The 25,547-nt window shown below is 43.6% G+C and overlaps 2 protein-coding genes across 2 annotated transcripts in view; one reads left to right on the top strand and one right to left on the bottom strand.

The window, feature by feature from the left end:
• The window catches only part of LOC132397634 (interleukin-10 receptor subunit beta-like), a 52,006-nt gene extending 35,388 nt beyond the window's left edge, over window positions 1-16,618 (bottom strand). The window contains exons 1-3 of the mRNA XM_059976406.1: window positions 16,467-16,618; window positions 10,826-10,926; window positions 5,243-5,372 (exon numbers count right to left, since the gene is read on the bottom strand). Of these exons, the coding sequence (XP_059832389.1) occupies window positions 5,243-5,372; window positions 10,826-10,877 (182 nt within the window). The 5' untranslated portion in view covers window positions 10,878-10,926; window positions 16,467-16,618. The remainder of the gene's footprint in view (window positions 1-5,242; window positions 5,373-10,825; window positions 10,927-16,466) is intronic.
• Window positions 16,619-23,243: 6,625 nt separating this feature from the next.
• LOC132397762 (general transcription factor II-I repeat domain-containing protein 2-like) lies at window positions 23,244-24,322 on the top strand. Its single transcript, XM_059976527.1, has 2 exons — window positions 23,244-23,928; window positions 24,014-24,322. Exon 1 carries the CDS (start codon window positions 23,322-23,324, stop codon window positions 23,922-23,924), a length of 603 nt encoding a protein of 200 aa, XP_059832510.1. The 5' UTR covers window positions 23,244-23,321; the 3' UTR covers window positions 23,925-23,928; window positions 24,014-24,322.
• The last annotated feature ends 1,225 nt before the right edge of the window (window positions 24,323-25,547 follow it).

The raw sequence follows: 25,547 nt of genomic DNA, 5'->3' as shown, positions 1-25,547 counted from the left end.
ATATTTCAATGGTTTTCTCAAACTATCTCTTGTTTGAGCTTAGAAAAAATTAAAAGTGTTGTTTTTGATCCAATTAAATTTGAAGAAACTTGGAGACCATTTATTCAACATTTTCAAATGAGTTAAATTGTCTTTTCTTAAACCTCACTTTTATTATCTTTAATTATTTGGATGGAGGTTCGGAGTTATTGGCACTACTGTGTATATTTGACATTATGCAATGGCCCATGTTGGGTAGTGTTTTTTTTTCTTTTTTTGGGTTTTTTTAAAATTTCTTTTGTTCATAAATACTATGAGTTTGGGAGGTTATATATATTGATTATTATATATTTGAATGCCTACTTAAACTATTAACTATGTACTCTCAAACTCTTTGTATTCATTTTTCATTTATGTTTGCTTAAAAATTAATAAAAAGTTTTAAAAAGAAAAAGATTTCTGTGGACAGATTGCCAAAAAGATTCACATAAAACCTAAAAACAGTAAACTGACCAGATTTCATTTAAATGAAAGAGACTGGTGCAAAGTTATCTGAATAATTATTTATAACAAATTCATTTAAATACATCATTGAATGTTTACAAAACAATACAGGCATGAGTATTTTGTTTCAGCCATTTACAGAATCTTATCATACATCTGTGGCCTCATTCAGGTAATGTGTGATAAGATAGCAGATCGTATTGAATAAGCACTTATAGATCCCCAATTAGGCCCGAATATAAAGTCATATAGAGTAATAGAACCATCCAACATGGAAACAAGCATTCAGCCCTCCTCCACACAGACCAAGATGTCTATCTAAGTTAGTCCCATTTGCCTATTTGTTTTTAAACCTTTCTTTTCCATGAACCTGTATAAACATCCTTCAAACACTGTAAACTTGCTTCTACTGCTCCTGCTACAAGCTCATTCGATATACCTGCCATCTGAGTGAAAAACTTGCCTCAGATCTCCTTTGAATCTTTCCCCTCTAATCTTAAACCTCTAGTTTTAGACTCCCTACCCTGGGAAAAAGGCTACAATATACCCCATATACACCCTCGTAAGTTTATAAAATCCTTCAAATTCACCCTTCAGCCTCTTCTGCTTAGCCCCATTCTATCTAATCTTTTCTTACCACTCAAGTCCTCCACTCTAGGCAACATCCATGTGAATCTTTATTGCATCCTCTCTAGCTTAATCACATCCTTCCTGTAATGTGGTGACCAGAACTACATACAATACTCCAAGTGCCATCTAACCACTGGTTTCAACAAGAGTAATAAGACATCTCAACTCTTGTATTCCACCCCACAGTTAATGAATGGAAGAATACCATACACCTTTATTCTGCCATCTGTGTTGTCACTTTTTAGGAACCACATACCTATACCCATAGATGTTTCTGTTCAATTACACACTCAGGGTTCTGCCATTGGTTAAGAATATCTCTGTAGCATTGGGCAAGAGGCCCCAACTTGTAAATGACAGGTGCAATGACACACAAAAGTATGTATTTTACAGTATTGATAAAATGAAGGAAAGACTATCCCTTTCCAAGTTAGGATGCTGTGGAAACTGGACAAGACTTATAGGTGGTATGTTCTCTTGCACAGGAAGCATTTGAGCTTGTTGGTGATGGAGGTCATTAATTTGAAAGTTGCTACTGGGGTAGTCTGGGCAAGGGTATTTTACACAGGATACATAATTCAGCTACCCATGATGGGGAACTGAATATTCAGGGTGTAGGATGGGATACCATTCCACTGGTTGCTTAATGCTGCATTGCGAGTTCAAGTTCATAATCAAGGTCAAGTTTTTTGTCAAAAAGTTTGTTTTATTATCAAAGTATGTACTCAGGATGCAACTGAGATCTGTCTTCTCCAGATAGCCATGGAATACAGAAAAACCATGGAAGATGGTGAAAGAAACGTCATCAACACCCCTCCTCCACATGAAAAAGAAACAGAACTTTCAAACCCAACTCCTCCCTCGCACAAAAACTGACAGATTGTTATGGGTATAAATTCCATGAAAGTTACCCTTTTACATCAAGCTTCCTGAATGTTATTGAGCTGCACTTATCCAGGAAAGTTGTAAATTTTCCATCACACACCAGATTTGCACATTGTTTTATGGTGCAATGGTTTGGGAAATGAGGAGATGAGTAACTTAGCACAGGATACTGTGCCTAAATCATGTTCTTGAAGCTTTAGTACATACCATATTTGGCTGGTCTAGTTGAGTTTAGTTCAAAAGGGATGGCAGAAGACTCGGTGAGTACATGCAATTGAATATTGAGTGGTTAGACTCTCTGTTTTTGTGGAGGTTGACATTACTTGGCAAAATGTTGCTTGCCACCTACCACACCAAATCTGAACGCTGTCTAGATCTTGCTGTGCAGACATGGGTTGTGGAAAGAGAAACAAAGCTAGTGTTCAGGTTGCTCTGACAGAGGGCTTTGACCTGACATTTTATCTTGCTTCTCTTACAACAGGCAGAAGCCTGACCTGCTCAATATTAATAGCTGTTTCTTTTTTTTAGATCTTAATTTTCCAGCATCTGCTTTTTTAAATTTTCATTTACCTGAAAATGTTCATTTTCAGTATTGTTGATGGTCTTTGTCTTGAAACATCAACTTTTTCTGTTACTATGGATGTTGCATTGTGTACTGAATGTTTACAGAATTTATTTATTGAGCATGGAATAGGCACCTCCTACTTTTCGAGCCCCGCCTACCAATTTTACCCGAGTTTAATCACGGGACAATTTACAATGATCAATTATCTGGTAGGTCTTTGGACTACGGGAATGAACTGGAGTTTCTGGAGGAAAGACAAACTCACACAGATCGGAATGTGTAAATATCCTTTCAGAGGACACCAGAAATGAACTCCAAACTCTGGTGGCCTGAGCTGTAACTGCATCATTGTAACCACTGTCTACTGTGGCACATGGTTTTCTGTTTTTATTCGTTGAGAGGTCCAAGCTGAACATGTTAGTTATTGGTGCGGACAGCTCTGTCCATGCCATCACCCAACACTTTGCTGCTGATTGAGAACGGAACTTCTGTCTGATAGAAGTTTTTCAATATTCACGTAGATTTGTGTTGCAGTATCACTGGGTCTGAACTTTATTTTCTGTTTTGCCTGGAGCTATTCTCAGTACACTGTTATGTATTTCTGACTGAACCAGAGCTGAACCTCTGCTTTGATGCTGAGGGAGACACCAAGCCATGAGATTTCAAATTCTGATTTTATACTTCTAATTTATCATTACTGGCATGCCTTGCTTCAGGGATTCTCAGTTTTGAGCTGTAAGCTCTGTCCTGAGTCTATTGTATTAGCAACACAACATAATGGAGACTGTGTTTGCTGGTACAAATGGTGCTTTGTCCACAAGAGTTGTGCAGCACCTGTCACTTTTTCCCATTTTAGGGAGAGAGAGAGCCTCTGGTATGTCGAATACTGGGTGAACGAGTAGTCTTTGGGGTGCCGCAAGTCTGTGTCTTTGCCGTTGCTTTGCTGCACGCTTGAGTGCTCGGTGGGAGATACCAATGCTTTTTGCTGAAGGGAGAGGGGGGACGTTGCCTTGCCTTGTGTGTTGGAGCGGGGGAGCTAGGGGTGGTCTTTGGGGTTCTAACATTTGATTGTTATTCATTCTTTGGGGAACTCATCTGTTTTCATGGGTCTTTGTGAAGATAAAAAAAAATCAGGATGTTTATTGTATACATTTCTCTGACATTAAATGTACCTATTGAACCTAATGCAAAAGACATGCATCTGTCACACAAAGCCAAATGATAGAAAGACCAGGTAATTTTATTCTTTGTCCTTTTTCTCTCAGGATGAGACACAGAGCGCAGTATGGCCACCTTCCCCTTCAGGGATCTTTCAATTAGGTAAGTGGAGGAGTTACAAGCCACATGGTATTGTACATTCAAATCCCTCAGCCACAGTGCATTCAATGTCCTTTCTCATTCCAAATGTTGTTATGGAGAAGGAGCGAGTCACTGGCCAAGGAAGGTGGCAAGTATTAAATGTCCTCATTTATATTTGTCTGATGGAGACTTTATTGAGCTTGCTGTCATTACTGTCACCAAATAATGGTGTAATTGCTGAGGACTGCCAGGAATAACTCCCTTCACCTATATATATATATATCTTTTGAGCCTTTTTTTTTTGCTTTCTTGTTTGAATATGATCAGGATGAGCATCAAAGTTCCAGAAAGGATAATGGAACACTAGAAGCACATAAAAGCTGGCATGTTGAATATTTACAATGCAGAAGAGATGCAGAAAATGTGTTGTGGTATTGTTCAGCCACCCAACTATAGAGACTAACGCTAACTCACTCACCAAGGGCACATATTGGGCTTTATGTTCCATACCTATGTGAAGAATTATAACTGTTCCTTTATTTAGCAATACAGCCTCAACTCATGTTTTAGGTGCAGAAATCTGAAGGCACACACTCAGTGATTCAGAAACAGCTTCTTCCCCTCTGCCGTCCAATTTATAAATGGACATTCAACCCATGAACAAACTCATTACTGCTGTTTTTAATTTCTGTTTTACACTACTTATTTTAATTTAACAATTTAATATACATATATACTTACTGTAGTTTATTTAAAAATATTTATCATATATTGCACTGTTCTGCTGCAGCAAGGTTAACAAATTTCACCAATTATGCCAGTGATATTAAACCTGATTCTGGTTCTCTTCTCCACAAGGTAGAACAGTACAGAATAGGAAGAGGCCCTTCAACCCACAATGCTGTGTCAAACTAATTAAACTAGTAATTAAATGCCTAGCTAAATAATTTCTTCTGCCTACACAAGTCCATAATTCTTTATTCTCCGCATATGTGCCGAAGGTCCTCTTAAATGCCTCACTGTATTTGCCCCCACTACAACCCCTGGTAGTGTATTACAGGCACCTACCACTCTATCTAAAAAAAACACAACAACTTGTCCCACACATCTCTTTGGAACATATGTACTCTCATCCAAATGCTTTCCCTCTACTACTTCTACACTGGGTGAAAGATACCTGCTGTCCACACTATCGAAACCTCTTGTAATCTTATAACTAAATGAGTGACACAATTTAAATCTCACCAGCAACTTCAAGGGCAACCACAGATAGGCAAGAAGTGCTTTAGCACTGACGCCTACACCGGCGTCGACCATCTAAGAAAATGTAAAGCATTCACCAGATTAGTTCTAAAATTCAATATAGAAACTGATGCTTACTTCAAGTTGCAGGCCTCAACTGTGTATCGTGTATCTGGGGGTGACTCAGCTCCTGGTTTCCACGTCACAATATACCTAAAGTTTTCTGAAATTAACTTCACATTCTGTGGCGCTTCCAGCTGACTGAAAACTAAAGAGTAAATGCATAATAAGATTGTCAATACAAAAAGTCAATGCATATTTCACAGTATGCAAAATTTTACCACAAAGCACAAAAAAAACTGCTGAAGGAACTCATCGAGCCAGGCAGCATCTGTGGAGGCAAAGATATGGGTGATGTTTCAAGTCAAGAGCCTGAATCAAGGAGTATAAAGAGGAGAGAGCAGGTATAAAGAAGTGAGTGGGAGGGAAGCAACAGCTGGCAAGTGATAGGTGGATCTAGGTGAGGAATAGTTAATGAGCGGATGAAGCAAGGAAGAGGTGGAGATAGTGACAGAGATGAAATGGTAAGTGGAGCCAACAGGGGACTGCAGATGATGGGATTTGATAAGATAGTAGGTGATAAGTGGAACCAGACAAGGAATCGATGGTGGGCAGATTGGAACAACAGGGGAAGGAGATAGGAGACACAGAGGGTTGAGTGTGTTGACGATAGGTAGATGAAACCAGCTAGAGAAGAGGAAAGAGGAAGGTTATAAGGGGTTGTAGGGTGAAAGGGTTTAGTGGAGTGATGTTATGCAAGTGGACCCGTGTGGTGAACTATGTGCCTGTCTGGACACGCCCCCTGCTGACTGCTCCTGTGGCTCCTCCCACAGGCCCCTGTATAAAGGCGATCTGAGGCCTGATGCTCGGCCTCAGTCTCCAGGATGTAGTATGATGGACACTCACTCCTGGTTCCTTCTTCCCAGTCAAAAAAAGCCGATATCTCGCCTTATGTCTCAGTGTGAGTTATTGATGGTGCATCGATTTTATTGACTGGAAGTTTTAAAACATGGAAACCGTTTTGCGTCCGGAAAGGTTGGATTTGGACCCTCAAGACCCTGACGCAGCTCTCGCTTTTGAACACTGGCTTGCATGCTTCCAATCGTACTTGGAGGAGGTTCGTGCAACTGAACCCGCTGTTATGCACAGAATTCTACTCTCGAGGGTCACCCCCAAAGTTTACTCCATTATCCGGGACCTGCCGACCTACGATGGGGCACTGGACGCCCTCAAAAGACAGTACCTGCGGCCGGTGAACACCGTCTACGCAAGACATCGTTTAGCTACCCGGCAACAGCGGCCTGGAGAATCGTGCGCTGAGTTTCTCCGAGCACTACAGACACTCGTCCGAGCTTGCGACTGCAAGACGCTAACGGCAGAACAGCATGCGGAGCTGCTAGTGCGAGACGCCTTTGTGACGGGACTGAGGTCAGTGTACATGCGCCAGCGGCTGCTGGAAAATGCCGACCTTACCTTAAGCTCGGCGATGGAGACGGCCAACGCTCTGGAAGCTGCGCTGCACTATGCCGACGCTGTCCAGTCGCGCGATTCCCCGCCGATTCCGTGGACGCCTCAGCCCCTGCCACCGCTGGCTCCCGTGAGTGAAATCGCCGCTGCCAGTCGCGATTCCACGAGCTCCCCGAACCCGACCACAGCGGCAGCCCGTCGGAAGCCTGTGCTTTCTGTGGCCATAAAAAACACCCTCGACAACGCTGTCCAGCGCGAGAAGCGACCTGCTCCAGCTGCAGAAAGCGGGGCCATTTCGCCAAGGTCTGTAAGTCTCAACCTCAAGCGGAGTGCAGCGCTGCGGGTGAAACGGGGGGGCCGCCATCTTGCATGCCCGGATGTGAGCGGCCATCTTTGTCGACGTCAGCATGCCCCGACCCCGACCCTCCGATGCTTACTGGGTACCCCGACGGCGATTCAACTCTGGCCACTATAACCCTCGACCAAAGCGCCCCACACCAGCTTGCAAGGTCCATGATGGACATCCGGGTGGAGGGGCACAGGACTAGATGCCTGTTTGACACGGGCAGCACTGGGAGTTTTATTCACCCGGACACAGTGCAACGCTGCGGACTTGCAACGCGGCCGGTAAGTCGGAGGTTCCATTTGGCTTCTGGGTCGCATTCCACAGACATCCGGGCGGGTTGTGTAGCGACATTGGTGGTGCAAGGCACAGAATTTCGGAACTTTGAGCTACTGGTCATGCCTAATCTGTGCGCACCTGTGCTATTGGGGCTGGACTTCCAGAGCCATCTCGAAAGTGTGACTATGGCATATGACGGGCCCCTCCCACCACTCACTGTCAGGAATCCTCAGTTTTGTGGGACTTCTTCACATACCCCGCTACTGACCACACACACACACGGGCACACACATCCCATCCAGAACCAGGCCGACAGCTGCGCTACCGACACCACTTGCAGCCTCTCCACTCTCAAGGTCCCTCCCCCACCGCTGTTCGCCAACCTGACCCCTGACTGTAAGCCTGTGGCAACTAAAAGCAGGCGGTACAGCGCGGGGGACAGGGCTTTCATTCAGTTGGAGGTGCAGCGGCTGCTCAGGGAGGGGATCATTGAGCCAAGCACAAGCCCTTGGAGGGCCCAGGTGGTTGTTGTTCGGACTGGGCAGAAAAATAGGATGGTGGTGGACTATAGTCAAACCATCAATAGGTTCACACAGCTTGACGCGTACCCCCTACCCCGCATCGCAGATATGGTCAACCAGATTGCTCAGTACAAGGTGTACTCGACAATAGATCTGAAATCCGCTTATCACCAGCTCCCCATCTGCCCAGAGGACCGCCCCTACACCGCCTTCGAGACGGGCGGCAGGCTCTATCACTTCTTGTGCGTCCCTTTCAGTGTCACGAATGGTGTCTCTGTCTTCCAGAGGGAAATGGACCGGATGGTGGACCAGTACCAACTGCAGGCCACATTTCCCTATCTGGATAACATCACCATCTGTGGTCACGACAGGCCAGATCACGACGCCAACCTCCAACGATTTCTCCAAGTGGCTGCAGCTCTGAACCTTACTTATAACAGGGACAAGTGTGTGTTTGGAACCACCCGCCTTGCTATACTTGGGTATATCGTGGAAAACGGGGTTATTGGCCCTGATCCCGAACGTATGCCCCTGTTAGAACTCCCTCTTCCCACCACTCTCAAGGCCCTCAGACGGTGCCTGGGTTTTTTTTCCTATTACGCCCAATGGGTCCCTCATTACACAGACAAGGCACACCCCCTGGTCAAGTCTACCTCGTTTCCCCTCTCTGCTGAGGCCTGCGCAGCCTTCAGCTGCATTAAAGAGGACATTGCCAAAGCTACGACGCATGCCGTGGACGAGACCGCTCCCTTCCAAGTGGAGTGTGACGCCTCCGATTTTGCTCTGGCTGCTACCCTCAACCAGGAAGGCAGACCAGTAGCATTCTTTTCTCGCACCCTCCAAGGCTCCGAAATTCGGCACTCCGTGGTGGAGAAAGAAGCCCAGGCCATAGTGGAGGCTGTTAGGCACTGGAGACACTATCTTGCTGGCAAAAGGTTCACCTTGCTGACTGACCAGCGCTCGGTTGCGTTCCTGTTCAGCAACCAACAGCGGGGCAAAATCAAAAATGATAAGATTTTGCGGTGGAGAATAGAACTCTCCACCTACACCTATGATATCCTGTACCGGCCTGGCAGACTCAATGAGCCCCCTGATGCCCTATCCCGGGGAACATGTGCTAGCACACAGCTCGACCAACTGTACACCCTTCATGCACAACTTTGCCATCCGGGGGTCACCCGATTTTACCATTTTGTGAAAGCTCGGAACCTGCCGTACTCCCTGGAGGACATCAGGATGATGACCAGGGACTGCCAAATTTGCGCTGAGTGCAAATCGCACTTCTACCATCCTGACACCCTGACACGGCGCAACTTGTCAAGACCACCCGCCCTTTTGAACGACTGAGTGTTGACTTTAAGGGCCCCCTTCCCTCCACTGACCGCAATGTCTATTTTCTCAGTGTTATCGACGAGTACTCACGGTTCCCCTTTGCCATCCCCTGCCCCGACACCACTGCCACGACCGTCATAAAAGCCCTGCACCAGCTCTTCACTCTGTTCGGGTATCCCTGCTATATCCACAGCGACAGAGGGTCCTCCTTTATGAGTGAGGAGCTGTGCCAGTACTTGCTAGCTAGGGGCATTGCTACCAGTCGGACCATGAGTTATAATCCCCGGGGTAATGGCCAGGTGGAGCGGGAGAATGCCACAGTGTGGAAGGCCACACTTTTAGCCCTTAAGTCAAAAGGGTTGCCGGTCTCTCGATGGCAGGAGGTCCTCCCTGAGGCACTGCACTCTATCCGCTCTCTGTTATGTACATCCACCAATGCCACCCCTCACGAACGCCTATTCTCTTTTCCCAGGAAGTCTGTCACTGGGACCACCCTACCAGTTTGGCTGGCGTCCCCGGGGCCAGTGCTGCTCCGGAAACATGTGAGGAGCAATAAATACTCCCCGCTGGTAGAGAGGGTTCACCTTCTACATGCGAACCCCCAGTATGCTTACGTGGTCTTACCTGATGGGCGGGAGGACATGGTCTCCATCCGCGACCTGGCACCCGCAGGTGCAGCAGAAGGCTGAAGGCTCTCCGGTAACTATGAACCCTGCACCAGCGGTGACACCATGCTCACCAGGCCCTACACAGACTCCTCACGACACTTGTATACCGGGCGTTTCGTACGCATTTATACCAGGCGCCTCGCACATGCGTGAGGGATCACCGGCGCCTAGTGGGCAGGAACATGCGCAACCTCCGTCCCCTCTGCAATCACCAATGTCGTCGGCATCCATGCGATCACAGCCGGTGCTACGTAGATCACAGCGACAGATTCGACCACCTGATAGACTTGACTTGTAAGAAACTTCGCCACATGGGGACTCTTTCAAACAAAGGGGGGGTGAATGTGGTGAACTATGTGCCTGTCTGGACACGCCCCCTGCTGACTGCTCCTGTGGCTCCTCCCACAGGCCCCTGTATAAAGGCGATCTGAGGCCTGACGCTCGGCTTCAGTCTCCAGGACATAGTATGATGGACACTCACTCCTCGTTCCTTCTTCCAGTCAATAAAAGCCGATATCTCGCCTTACGTCTCAGTGTGAGTTATTGATGGTGCATCAACCCGAGTAGAACAGAAGGAGAGAGAAGGGGCAGAGGGGTGCAGGTTTTCTGAATTGGCAAGTTCAGTGATCATACCTTTGGTTTGTAGACTACCCAGGTGGAATATAAGGTGCTGTCCCTATACTTTGTGATTGGCCTCACCCTGGCAGTGGACGAGGCCAAGGAGAAACAGGTCCGTAAAGGAACGAGGAGATGAGTCAAAGTAGATAGCAACCAGAAATTCAAGATAGCAATTGTGGAAAGAATGCAGGCGCCCGTGTCTTTCGTGTCTCCATCTTTTTAAAACACACTTTAAGCAGCTTTCAAATGATCAGGGATGAATATCTCAGACTGAACATACTAGTCTGGAACGAACATGAAACACCAGAGACAAAGAAGAAAAGGCAAATTCGGGGCTTTGAACACTGAAAACAAATACAAAACATTGAACAGTATGATTGCCCTTTAGTTTAGCAAAAGTTGAATTATTGAAATACGAACAATTCAAACTTACCATTTAAGCAGAGATTCATGAATATCAGTATCCAAACCACTGAGTTAATCATCCTGCTAATGTCCCATAAAGCCGATTGTTCTTCATTGACATCTTAAAGCCTTTGGAATGAATGAGAGAAATAGTTGTTGGGGTTTGCATTTGAAGTTTTGCAGTACAAAACTACAGGAGATGGAAGACTAGGAAGCAATTTGGATTTATTTCACAAGATCCTCTCCAGTTTTTCTGTGGACTATTTAAGTCAGAGTATCTAAGCACCAATGATGTTTGAAACATGCAAAGTAAATTATATATGAATATAATGTCGACTGGTTCATGTTGCATAAATTTGCAGAATTCAATTTTACTTTTTTTTAAGAATGGTAATTATTATGGATTCAGCAGTTACAGAATCACGTGCCTATGGCAGGTATTAATTCAAACAAGCACCAGTGTTCAGTTAAACATGCTCCAATGTAAATTCAAACTTTAAAGTTCAAAGTAAATTTTTTTAATCCGAGTACATATAGGTTATATATACAACCCTGAGATTCATTTTCTTGTGTGTACACTCAATCAATCCAATAACCATAATAGAATCAATGAAAGACTGCACCCACAGAGCAGACAACCAGTGTGCAAAAGACAGTAAACTGTACAAATACAAAAAGACAAAAAAGGCAATAAATATTGAAAACATATGATGAAGAGCACTTGAAAGTGGCTCCATAGATTGTGGGAATAGTTCAGTGAGGGGCAAGTGAAGTTGCGTGAAGTTATCCCCTCTGGTTCAAGAGACTTATTGTCGAGGGATAATGACTGTTCCTGAACCTAACAGTGAGAGTCCTGAAGCTTCTGTGCCTTCTTCCTGATGACAGCAGCAAGAAGTATGGCCTGGGTGTTGGAGGTCCTTGATGATGGATACTGTTTTCTTGTGACAATGCTCCAGGACAGGTTCTCTGAAATGTTAATGCTGAGGAATTTAAAGTTGCTGACCCTCTCCCCTCTGATCCCCTAATGAGTACTGGCTCACAGACTTCCGGTGTCCTCTTCCGGAAGTCAATAATCAGCTCCTTGGTCTTGCTGACATTAAGTAAGAAGCTGTTACTGGGGCACCACTCATCCAGAATTTTCAATCTTTCTCCTAAGTGCTGCTACAACATCAGTAGTATCATCAGCAAACTTAGATATGGCATTGGAACTGTGCTTAGCCACACAGTAACAAGTGTAAAGCACCTGTATTGATGAAGTTTATGGAGGAGATGCTGTTGCCAATCTGACCTGGCTAGGGTCTGCAAGTGAGGAAATTGAGGATCCAGTTGCACATATCCAAAATATGTATCATTAATCTAATTGGTAGTTGGCAAGTTGCTTTGTCCAGAAATACTTAATATATTTTCCCAGTGTTAGTTGCACATAAATGAAGCCAAAAGAAGATGAGCTGATCATTTCTGAGAATTTAAATTGTAGATTTTTATCCATGGCTTTCTTTACACCATGCCTGATCATCCCACTGCTTCCTAACCCGTCAAAAGTATGTACTTTAAGTGCAATCTGTAAAATTCAAATGTTCAAATATTTTTATGAACTTCAAAAATATATTGAAATTTTTTTTTCTTCTATTACAAATTCTTTTTTTAAAAAAAGGACCACATTTGAGGTAAATGTGGAACTTCATTTACAATTAGACTGGCAGGTTCTGAAACTAAAATAGGGAAGGATGATGAAGAAATTTATTTTATACATCAGTGAGACTGTCATAATTTCAATAGTTCCACAATGGTGGATGGAAAGAGCCACTGATTTAGTGATGCTGTGTTGCAACATTTGCATTTATTCTTATCTTGAAAGCTATGTTTAGTTTGTTTTCAAAGTTATAACAGAGTAAATGTTATCAGAAGGAAGCTCAGCTAACCAACAAAATTTGCATTTGCACATCAGTATTTCTGGCTACAGAGAGTTTTGCTCCTAATGCCATTGTGGAAAACAACTTCCCGAACAAATTTGGATAAATCTCACATCCAATCAACTTTATATACAGCACTTTCTGGTGGGGCCTAAAATAAGCATTGATCATGTTAAAGAAACTGAGATATTTTAGTATTCAACTAAAAACAAAAATGTAAAATGTTATACTGGCAATCCTCCAAGAGGACATAACCTTGTTATGGTTTTGAGGTCTGCATGCCTCAAAGACCTGGAGAGCTTTGTTGGCTGGAGTCAGGGCCTTGCTTTGGATTTTGATAGGGTCACTCTTGCCAACAGGTCAAAGAGTAGAAACCTAAATAAGGGTAGTTCACTGGTCCTACAGTTTTGGGGGTTCAGCTCAGGGCGAATAACTTTGACTGAAAATTCCTCCTACCTGGCCAAGGACAGACAGATTGAGGAACTTCATTGCTAACCTAAACAGCAGCGGCATATTCTAGGCAATGTAATGTACACTTTAGTACCTCATGGTTAGGGCAGAGGTGGAGAACTTTGCTTTGGTCACCACACTGTAGAAGGTAGTGAACGCACGGGAGTGGGTATAGAGGAGATTCACTGGAATGTTAAAAGGAAATTAATCAGGATGTACTTATGAAGAGAGATTGGAGCCAAGGAAGCTGAAAAGGGTCCTGAATGAAGAAGGTGGAATTATTAAAGGCCCTGATAGTAAAAAACCTTTCTTCAGATCAAACACATTTGAAACCACAGTGCTTAGGATTAAGATATGGGATTTAAAGGTAGAATGACTGGGAACAGAAACACACACTGGCTGATAGCGATGGAGATAGGAACTCTTATAACATTTCAGATGTATTTATCAAGAGATAGAAGGCTATGGACCAAGAGCTGGTAAATGGAAAGGTCCATGTCAATACTGTTTTCCAAAAGGATTGTGTCTGCTATTTTAAAAGAGATGTTCACCTGATTGCTTCAAAGTTATATCGATGTATTGAAATCTGTACTTGTACTCAATTCCATATTTTCTATATCTAGATTCTGAATTTAAACCAAAAATAATAGCTTTTTACTTGAAAAGCAAACTTATAAAATGCTCTAAAATGCCACAAAGAGTGACAAATAATTTCTAAACATGAATGGACTTACACTATCTAGTTCTTCACCAAAAGACACTTGATACATTCATCACCATTTCCAAATAAAACCACAGTTGCATTCTCTGTCATCTGACTTTATATTTTTCTCCATTTCAATAGATGTTATTGATGCTAGAGGAAAATGTTTTGTTTTGATCCTGCTGATTAGTTTACATTCTGTTACACTTACATTCCTCTACTTTATAAATGTTAGTTATACTTATGTATTTTGATAACTGCATTATAGGGCTGTGACAATATTTTAGGCCATTGGTAAACAATTGATAATCTTTTGAATTTATGTTAAGTGAAGGAGGACCTTCATATACTCGATCAGTGTGTCTATATATTTTTCGCTCTCTTTCTCTCCTCTGAATTTTATCTCATGTACAGTTAATTAGGTTATTACGGCCTTTTGTTACTCTTCCATTACCAATATTTTTCCCTTTCTCGCTTGTGTTTTTTTTTTGGTCTCTCTCCTTGACACTCCTTCCCTGATCCTGTCACTGATAATTGTTCCCGTCGATGATACCTCTTAGTATTCACCCAAAGGAAGTTGCTTCTAAGTTGAATGTCAATCAAAAAAAACTAAAATAATTTAGCGATAGCAAGCTACCGTCCATCATCGACATCCCCTTAGCTATCTCCACTCATTCCCTTCTCAGCAAAAAATGTTTGCTCTCCAAGTTTGCTTCATTTTGATGAAAGGCCATTGATGTGAACTCTACCTCAGATGTTGCCATCTATTGAGTATTTCCAGCACTTTATGCTTTTACTTTAGATATCCTGTATGTGCTGTTCTTTTTTCTCCTTTTTCCATCATTAACAGGAATCACCTCAGCATTTTTAAAAACTATTTTTACAGTGCTTTCCCAGTATATATAATGAATAAACTCTTCTGCAGTTTCTAGCCAGGTACAGGGATCCCTGAAGATGGCAGACTTCGTCATTCAAGTATCAGTTATAATCGATAACTGTACCCAACTAGAAGCTCAAGAAGAGTTTATTCTAAGTTTTACTGCTTTAAAACAAGTGATATCTGTATTTTAATTATCAACTATTATCAAGACAAGTAAAATTGAGACTGCTATGATCAAAATACATTTTGTTCTTATGGAATACACTTTAGAGTTTGAAGAAGCACTGATTAGTATTATATATCCATAGCATCGTACATAGTTTGCAAGATCAATAAAGTCCAAACCATTTTCCTATCTACATTCTAAAACATCTTAAAAGTATTATAACATGTAGAAATGATAGTGTGAGAAATATTTAAATCGTAAGAGTATACTCCAGTGATTCTACTGCCTTGGGAAAGAGTTTGTTGCAGGTGCTGTTTAAATGGTAGCCTTTGTGCAACACAAGAAATTTATTTATTGAGATACAGTGTGAATAGGCCCTTCTGGCTTTTTGTACCATGCCACTCAGCAATCCCCTGATTTAATCCTAGCCTAATTATAGAACAATTTACAATGACCAATTAACCTACCAAACGGTAGGTCTTTGGACTGTGGCAGGAAACTGGAGCACCCGGAGGAAACCCAAGCAGTGGGATTTGAATCCAAGTCACTGATACTGTAAAGCATTGTGCTAACCACTACACTACCATGGCTCCCAAGATCCTTGAGCCTAAGCTTCCTAGTACAATTTTCCCTCTTCACAGCATCACACACTTTTAATGTGAAGGATTTTTTAAAAAATGCCACTTGTTAGAGGAAATACTGGTAAACATTTCAGAGAACTGGCAACAGGTGAAAGTTGAAAACAATGAATGTACTGCCCCAGAAAATAATGGGTTAGGAAACAGAGCAACCAGGCCACTTAGGAAATGATTACTCTTACTGGTTTGATGCAAAGATTGTATTTGGTTGCATATACATGTTGGCACAAGACCAAAATAGAACTTACTTTGTTGCAGAAGTAACTGCACAACGAAAAAAAATGTTAGATCGGAGGGTAGTTGCTTCCCCTGTTAATTCACTTTATAATAATACAAGCCAATTTGTTTTGAGTACTTCAGTCATGGAAGATAGAATAGGACATGGACCAAGTTGGTTCAGTGCTGTGTGACTCCAAAACTCTATGAAATATTTGCAATATTGAAGGAAAGCTTTAAACAACATTTACCAAGCTCTTTTCTTTTAGTTAGCCGGCAAAATTAAAGGTGGGGTGTGCGGGGACCACTGTGTTGTCCCGATTTGTTATACTTGTCAATTCTCCATAATTTGATTTCTGAACAAATTCAGAACTAAGCATCATTTCCATGTGAAGCTAATCTAATGACATTGAAAAGGACACGAGAAAGTAGATATTGAAAATTAATGGATGTATTTTAAATATAAGAAAGGGTATATAACTTACTTTTACCTGATGTTCTTTCACTCTGCAGCAGCAATAAAGCAGCAAAGAACAAGAGACAATTCTTTTGTCAAAGCCACTGCGGTTTCTTTTATAATCTTTCCATTCCCTTAACGAAACGAAACGCTGAATTTCTCCTTAAGGTGTAAACTTCCCCTATACACGGCTGGAATAAATCCATCACGCGTGCTTCTTCCTTAAACTCCAGAGTTGTAACTTACCTTTAAATTCAGCGATACTTTCTGGCAAACGGGGGCCGCCGCTGTTTTCACACTATCGAGTAGATATTAATAACCTGCCGCTGCACATTTCCGTGAAGAGATACGCCTTCGTGCATGTTGTTAATACTGCTGTCCCATTTCCTGGATACCAATCAGAAGTCTCATCTCTGCTCCAAAGCACCTGGAGGCGGCTCCTTGGTGCAGCAGAGATGACAATGATATTGTGATACCCTGGGAGGGCGGGGTCGACAGCCCGCCCCTGCGTTTCTAATAATCAGTACTGTTCATTGTTCTTGTGTTAAAATGCTTTTGTGGGAATATGGTGGGAAGTTCCAGTTCATTTACTGTTACATTTTAGCTTGGGCTATACAGTTACTTGCTTGTGTATTCGTGGGTCCCCCTAACTGTAACCGGTGTGTGATGGTCACCTCCCCCGTCTGTGTGAGACTGGTTGGGTTCACTCTCTGGATCATGGTGCCCGGTCGGTTTCGTGTCTATCACAATAAAATGGTTGCTGAGTTAACGAGCTTCCTCGTCTGTCATTATGGACCAAATGCTCGCCACGATATTGCCCCCATCCTAGATATGTAAATCTTAATGCTCAAAAACACTCCTGTGGTGATTTTCGATTCTTTGATGTCAATTTCTGAAGCTAAGTTTATTTCGCTCTTGCAGCAGGTGATCACAAGCACGGTTGCACTACAATTCGCTTGAAAAAAAATAGCAGGCACGAAACGGGGAGCTAATGCTCACACACTTAGATCAACTGCCCTGGCACTCTGCTATGCTCCTGCAGAATACTGTGCCCCTGTGTGGGGCAGATCAGCCCATGCGAAGAAAATAGACCCGTTCCTTAACGAAGCCTGCCGAATAATCACGGGCCGACTGCGCCCCACATCCACTTACAGACTTGCAGCATCCGAAGACACACTACAACAAAAATTGAAAAAGGTAAACAGATCTCGGACCCACGGCACCCACTACACCATCATGTGCCAGTTTCCAACAGCCTAAAATCGAGGAAAAGCTTTGCTACAGTGGAGGAACTACCGCACGGAACATCCCCCCAAACATACAGGACTGACCTCTAGCAACAAACAGAAGCCAGAACCCCATCAAATACAGTGCAGACCCCACAGAAATGTTGCCAGACCCCGGGGGCACTGCTTGACAGACGGAAGTGGTGCACTCTCAACAGAGCGAGAGCGGGAGTGATGCACCATCAATAACTCTAGGAGACTGGAAGTGAATGATAGGCTTTCATTAACAGCGAAGAAGGGACAGTTGAAGACTGAGGGAGGAACAGTGTCCCCAGTCGCCTTTATACAGGGGTCTGTGGAAGGAAACACCGGAGCAGTCAGCGGGGTGGGGCGTGTCCAGACAGGTATACCTAGTTTACCACAGGGAGACGACATGGTGAAGTGGGGTTTAAAGACCAGCGAATCCTATGAGTGTGGCGAAAGGGTGCAGAATATTGAACACGTTCTCACCCGATTTAGCTGACGCTGACCTGTTCAACATCAACCAAACAACACTAGAGTGCCTGGCTGTCTGGTGTGACAAGTTCAACTACTTTGCCCGTTTGCTTAAAAACAATAAAGCAGATGCTGGAAATCTAGAGCATCGCACCCACAAAATGCTGGAGGTACTCTGCAGGTCTGAGGACATCTAGGGAAATGAATAACTTACAGGGCAGAGATCCTTCATCAGGACTAGAAAGAAAGCAGGACGAAGCCAGAAGCTAGGGGAAGGGGAAGGAGTATAACTAGAAGATGAGAGGTGAAGCCAGATGGGTGAAGAAGTGGGGGGGCCAGGAGGAATGAGGTAAGGAGTTAGGAGGTGAGAGATGAAAAAGGTTAGGGGCTGGATATGAAGGAATTTGATTGGAGAGCAGAGTGGACCATGGAAGAAAGGGAAAGAGGGAGCACAGGCAGAGGTGATGGGCAGGTGAGAAGACGTGGCGGGCAGAGTGGGGAACTAAAGAAGCGAGAAAGGGGAAGAACAAAAATTATCTGAAGTTGGAGAAATCAATGTTCACGGCATCAAGGTTGAAGGCTAACTTGCTGAGCCTAGGCAACAAGTCTCAGACACATCCTTTTGCTTACCCCTTGCAAAGGACTCCAGCGAGAGCCATCAGGACACCATCACCAACCTCGTTGACTCTGGTGATCTCCCATCCACCAACCTCATAGTTCCCTTATGCTGCACTAATTTTTCTATCCTCTACCCAAGATCCACAAACCTGACTGTCTGGGTAGGCCCATTGTTTCTGCCTGCTCCTGAGTCACTCATCACATAGGCTCAACTCCATTTTATCCCACGTGGCTCACTCCCTTCCCACCTACATCCGCAACACTTCACATGCTCTTGATCTCCTCAACAACTCTCAATTCCCTGGCCCTGATTGCTTCATGTTCTTATAGATGTCCAGTCTCTAAACACTTCTATACCCCATTAAGAAGTCCTTAAAGCCCTCTTCTTCTTTTTCAACAACAGAGCTGACCAGTTTCCTCCACCACCACCCTCTCCACTTGGTGGAACTGGTTCTTACCCACAACAGTTTCTCCTTCGGCTCCCCCCACCTTCTGCAGACTCAACAAGTTGCCATGGGCTCCCACATGGGCCGCAGTAATGCCTGCCTTTTTATCTGCTACTTGGAACAGTCCATGTTCCAAGCTTTCCCTGGTAATGCTCCCCAACTCTTTCTGTGATACAGTTAATGACTGAACTGCTGCTGCTTCATGCACTCATACTCAGCTCATCAGTTTCACAAACATTGCCTCCAATTTCTAACCTGCCCTTAAATTCACTTGGTCCAATTCTGACACCCAAGAAATGACTTGGATCTGCTCCAATTTGCCTGCTGGCACAATAGGTCCACAGCAGATGCCATTTCATTTGCTCTTCACTCAACCCTGGAACATCTTGTCAGCGAAGGTGCACATATCAGGATGCTCTTTATTGACTACAGCTCAGCATTCAATATTACAATCCCTTCAATATTAATCAATAAGCTTCAAGACCCTGGCCTGAACACCTCCTTGTACAATTGGATCCTTGATTTCCTCACTTGCAGCATCCAGTAGGTTTGGATTGGCAACAACATCTCCTCCATAATGTTCATCAGCACTGCTGCACCACAAGGTTGTGTGCTTAGTTCCCTGCTCTACTCACTTTGTACTTATGATTCTATGGCTAAGCACAGCTCCGGTACCATATTTAAGTTTGCTTATGACACCACCGTTGTAGGCTGAATCAAAGGTGGTGATGAATCAGCATATAGGAAGGAGATTGAAAATCTGGCTGAGTGGTGTCATAACAGCAACCTCTTACTCAATGCCAGAAAGACCAAGGAGCTGATTATTGACTTCAGGAGGAGGAAACCAGAGATCCATGAGCCAGTCCTCACAAGAGAATCAGAGGCAGAGAGGGTCAGCAACTTTAAATTCCTCAGTGTTACCATTTGCGAAGATCTGGCATGACATCAAAAACTTTGATAAACTTCTATAGATGTGTGATGAAAAGTATATTTACTAGCTGCATCACAGCCTCACCTGGAAACACCAATGTCCTTGAATGGGAAATCTACAAAAAGTAGTTGATACAGCCAAGTATATTGTGGGTAAAACTCTCCCCACCATTAAACACACCTACACTGAGCCTTGTTGCAGGAAAGCAGCACCCATCATCAGGGACCCCCTACAACCCAGGTCATGTTCTCTTCTTGCTGCTGTCATCAGGAATAAGGTACAGGATCCTCAGGACTCACACCACCAGGTTTAGGAAGAGTCATTACCCCTCAACTATCAGGCTCTTGAACCAGTGAGAATAACTTCACTCAACTTCACTTGTCCCATTACTGAACTTTTCCCACAACCTATGGATTTACTTTCAAGGGTTCTTCATCTCATGCTCTCAATATTTGTTGCTTATTTTATTATTATTATTTTTCCTCTCTCATTTTGTATTTGCAGTTTGTTGTCTTTTGGATACTGATTTTTCATGCTGTTGTTTCAGTCTTTCATTGATTCTACTATCTGTATCGGATTTATTGAGGATGCCTGCAAGAAAAAAATTTCAGGGCTGTTTATGGTGACATTTATGTACTTTGATGATAAATTTACATTGTACTTTGTCAATTCTCTCCCTTTCTCAATCTTTGTCTCCTTGTCAACTGATATCTTTAATAAACCAACAGATTCCCTTGGCTATCTTGACATTACATCTTCCCAACTTGTCTCCTGTAAAAATGCTATTCTCGTGTCTCAGTTTCTTCATCTTTCCTGCATGTGTTCCAGGATGAGGCTTTCCTTTCTAGAACATCAGAGATATCCTCCTTTTTCAAAGAACGAGGTTTCCCATTTCCAATATCGATAGTGCCTTCATCTACATCTCCTCCCTTTCCCCAACATCCACCCTCAGCCCATCTTCCCACTGCCTGGACAGGGATAGAGTTCTTCTTGTCCTCACCTATCACCCCATGAGCCTCCACATCTGGCACATCATTGTTTGCAACTTCTGCCATCTTCAATTGATCCCTACCACTAAGTATCTTCACCTCTGCCAAAATTGCCTGCTAATAAAAACTCCCATGTTCTGGCAAAATAATGGATTTCTTTTTCAGTCTGTGGTACTCTTGAATTAGTAGAATGCAGATTGAATCCATTCTTCATGATCTAGTACAAAACCTGTTTAGACTCACCTCAGTTTGAAAGGGAGTGCGGTAGAGAGGGAACCAGTTTCGGAATAAAATGTAATGAAGTTAAATTGGCCATCACACCATCACATGCAAGGACAGCATGTTCAAGCTTAACCAACATCGAGAGGTAGTTAATAGTCTTATGAGCATAAAGGATTATGAATCAAGACAATGGATTCAATTGGAAAAGTTGTTTGAGCCTAACTGACTTTGATGCAGTAAATACGAAGAAATCTGCAGATGCTGGAAATTCAAGCAGCACACACAAAATGCTGATGGAACACAGCAGGCCAGGCAGTATCTGTAGGGAGAAGCATTGTCGACATTTCAGGCCAAGACCCTTTGTCAGGACACTCAGCCCGAATCTTCAACAGTGCTTCTCCCTATAGATGCTGCCTGGCCTGATGTGTTCCACCAGCATTTTGTGTGTGCTGCTCGATGCAGTAAATGTTTGAGTCACCTCAAAATTGACAAGTTAATTAAAAGTCTAGAAATGCAAACTGGGTACAACAAAAGATTTGTGCAATCTTGCTTATTTATACACATCTAATCACAGGTATTTGCCTAAAATAATCTTTATTAGGGAAAGTCAGTATCAAACACTTAGCCAGGATATTGTTGAAATTGAAGATATGTATTTAAATTTTATCATAATTAACCATCTTCAAGGAACATAAAACACACAGCAGGTGTGGCAATATGTTATGAAAGTCATTACCAAAGTATGTTCTACCTTTAAAATATTCCAACCATTCAAGTTCTATTACTTTGCACTCAAGTTTTTTTTTACATAATGCATGCTTGGGAGCTTTGTAATCACAATTCATGTATGATAGTTTTACAATGGTGATTTCTGTTTGGTACACTGTAAAGTAGTGGAATAGTTGCAAATATAATGATACCAGTCATAACATCTCAAAACAATGCCCAATCACCCCCTTTAGTTGAATGAAAAATCACTGTCCATTTGTCTGTTTCAGTCCACGCCTGGTGTCTGATGCATTGAATTCCTCCAGCATTATATTTGAGGATGGCTTTCCTCCACTTGGCTTTGAGAATTCTCAGGTGACAAACAGAACCAAAGAGGGAACCAAAAGCTCTTTCCATCGCTGATGCAGGCGATAAAGATTAAAATAGTCTTTATTTGTCACATACACATTGAAACATAGTGAAATGTGCTGTTAGCATCAGCAACCAACTCAATCCAATGATGTGCGGGGGGGGGGGGGCCAACATAGCATACCCACAACTTACTAAACCTAACCTGTATGTCTTTGGAATGTGGGAGGAAACCCGAGCACCCAGAAGAACCCCGCATGGTCATGTGGAGAACAAACAAACTCCTTACATATAGCAGCAGGGATTGAACCTCGGCCACTGGCTGTGTGAGGCATTACACCGACCACTATACCACCATGCTGCCCCTTGGTTACATGCCTGGTGGGGTGAATGGGTGGCTAATTTGAGGTGGTGCTCTCTTTCTGTTATATACACATGGATTCCAAATGCACCTGATGTATGGACATTAGGTTCTCAAATCACTTTTTGATTGGCAGCTCTCCAGATTGTGTAATCACTTTTGCCCAAGGTGTCTGAGCATATCGTAGAATCATTGGCTCTTTCCTTGTGCAATCGCCTAGGCCGGGGGTCGGCAACCTGCGGCTCCCGAGCCATTTGTGGCTCTTTCACCTCTGTGCTGCGGCTCCCTGTGGCTTTGGGAAATAATTGGTCAGTATTTAATTAAAATGTATTTTATGTTAGTTTGTTAGCTTTTGAAATGTAATTATGGTGATCTTGTACAACCTAAGTGTAGCGACACATTTCCTGCCACATCATAAAACGGCTCACAATTAGCCAGCATTCCGGCTAAGGGAGATAGCCTACGGGGGTTTGTGAGTACGCGTCTTTTGTAGCATCTGCGTCCATGGGGGCTGGGTTGAGGGAAGCTGAAAAGCAAGGCTGTTTAGTTCGAATAAAGCTATCTTTGACTGCAGTTTACTGACACCGCTACAACGTGTTTTTATCGCTGGCTGTCCAGACGGAAGGTGCTGAAACGCTTTGTCGCGTGTCTGGAAGAAGTGAAAACTTTCCTGGGCAGCAAAGGGCTCACCTTTCCTGAGCTGGAACAGCCAGAGTGGCTGGAAAAGCTACACTTCATGGTAGACATGACAGCGCACCTGAACACGCTGAACACAGCTCTTCAGGGGAAAGGACGTACAGCCCTGCACATGTTGGAGGATGTTTTGGCATTCGAGCGCAAGTTGACAGTGCTTGCCAGAGATTTACAGAAAGGCACTTTGTCTCACTTCCCCAATTTGAGAGAGTTCAAACAAGGTCACGACATGATAATTTCGGAGTATTTACATTCTGCAATCATCGCAATGCAAACATCGTTTGGGAAACGCTTCTGTGAGTTCAGAGAGGAAAAAAACACATTATCCTTCCCGGTCACTCCCTTAAGCATCGATCCTTCCCTACTGAATACGACTGCATTGGCAGGTGTGAGTCAACCTGATCTTGAGATGGAACTGGCCGACATAGCCGACAAAGACATATGGGTGTCCAAGTTTAGACGCTTGACAGCAGACCTTGAAGATGTTGCCTGTCAGAAGGCCGTTCTTGCTCAGAAACACAAATGGAGTGATATTGAAAACCTCACAGATGACAGCTTGCGATCCTGTGTAAAGATGAAGGTGACATCATACAGCCCTGATGTGCAGACGCTGTGCGCTGAGGTCCAGGAGCAGAAATCCCATTAACCAAGTATGATAAATATTTTAATTGCCTATTATTTTACTCATATTCATATTTTTTCATTGTTCAGTGAAATAGTCCTTTCATTTTTCAGGATGACAGCTGGCTGACGTTATTTTTGGTTTGCTGCTGGCGGAAAATTTAAGTTCGGCGTTTTTCATAAATACAAGAAGGACTCAAATAGACATTGAATATTTTACTTAAAAGTAACTTTCAACCCAACGTCTTTTTTTCGGAGTTCAAAATGTTTTTGTTGCATGCAGAAATGTAATTTCGTTTTCTCTGCAGGAGTTCATCAATTTCATAAATGCAACACATTATAGTTTGTTTATACATAGCATAAAGGCAAAAAAAAACGTTGTATGCAGTGTTATTTCATTTTAAATGTCAAACGGGTTTTGCGGCTCCCAGTGTTTTCTTTTCTGTGGGAAACGGGTCCAAGTGGCTCTTTCAGTGGTAAAGGTTGCTGACCCCTGGCCTAGGCAAACCCCATTTGGAATAGTGTGTTCAGGCGGAGGGAGGGAGAGAGAGAGAGAGGGAGAGAGAGGGGGAGAGAGAGAGGGAGAGAGAGAGGGAGAAAGAGAGGGAGAGAGAGAGGGAGGGAGAGAGGGAGAGGGAGAGGGAGAGAGAGAGAGGGAGAGAGAGGGGGAGAGAGAGAGGGAGAGAGAGAGGGAGGGAGAGAGGGAGAGGGAGAGGGAGAGAGAGAGAGACAGAGAGAGATTTTCATCTATGGTAGATGTGGCCTGTTTGCAGGTGTAACACTTTGGGTTAACTCCTGGTTTCGATTCTCTGCTTCCTGAAGTCTCTTGATACAAGCAGTCCTCCTTCCTGGCTTGCTGGCTTGCTCCTTGAGACCCAACCTGAGATCTGCGACTGTTAGCACCTCCTTTTGCTGCCCTGGCTCTTCCGGGGCTTGCTCCACAACCACCAACTGTGTTTCCCTGGTTTTAATCTCATGACTCAGAGCTGCTTCCCGGGCTCCCTATCTCTGGCTGCATTTACCCTAAGCACCTCAGCAAGCTCTTTATTCTGGGGTTGATCCAAGGGTGTAGCTGGCACCTCTGGCCATGGCGACACCATCCCACCAGCTAGGCCATTGCCCAGGATTAGGATAATCCCTCTGGCTGTCAGTGAAGGCCTTACCCCAACTGTGACTATCCCACTCACTAGATCTGACTTTAGATGGATTGTGTGTAATGGAACTTTGAAACACACCCTGCACTACATGTGACCCACAAAAATGAGCAGAAAAATCCAGCGCTTCAGAGATGATAAAAGACTGCGTTGCGCCAGTACCAGGCAGCATGGCCACTGAACCCTGTTTGTCTAGTTTACCAGACTTAGAAACTAGCCCATGAAACAAGAAACGTGTGTAGCTAGGATCAGATCAGGCTTGGATTCTACATCAGCTGAAGCTGCATGAACACTGCGGGTAGTTCTAATCAGACCCACACCCTGAGACTGATCCGACTGCTGTTTACGCCTTAAGCTCATGCAGTCTGTGAATAATAGAGCTGGCCTGTGACAATACTTCACCTTCGAACGAGGTGGAGTAGGAGGAGTCTGTTGCTTATCGTGAGCCTTCGCAACGTTGAATCAATCTTTTCTCACTGCTCTGAATACTGCCA

This window comes from Hypanus sabinus, chromosome 8 (assembly GCF_030144855.1).
Source record: "Hypanus sabinus isolate sHypSab1 chromosome 8, sHypSab1.hap1, whole genome shotgun sequence".
Taxonomy (NCBI): Eukaryota; Metazoa; Chordata; class Chondrichthyes; order Myliobatiformes; family Dasyatidae; genus Hypanus; species Hypanus sabinus.
This window is presented reverse-complemented; position numbering and strand designations above follow the sequence as displayed.

Bases quoted from the DNA above. Each gene is read 5' to 3' on its own strand.
- LOC132397762 (XM_059976527.1), top strand. From the start codon at position 23,322: ATGGTAGACATGACAGCGCACCTGAACACGCTGAACACAGCTCTTCAG.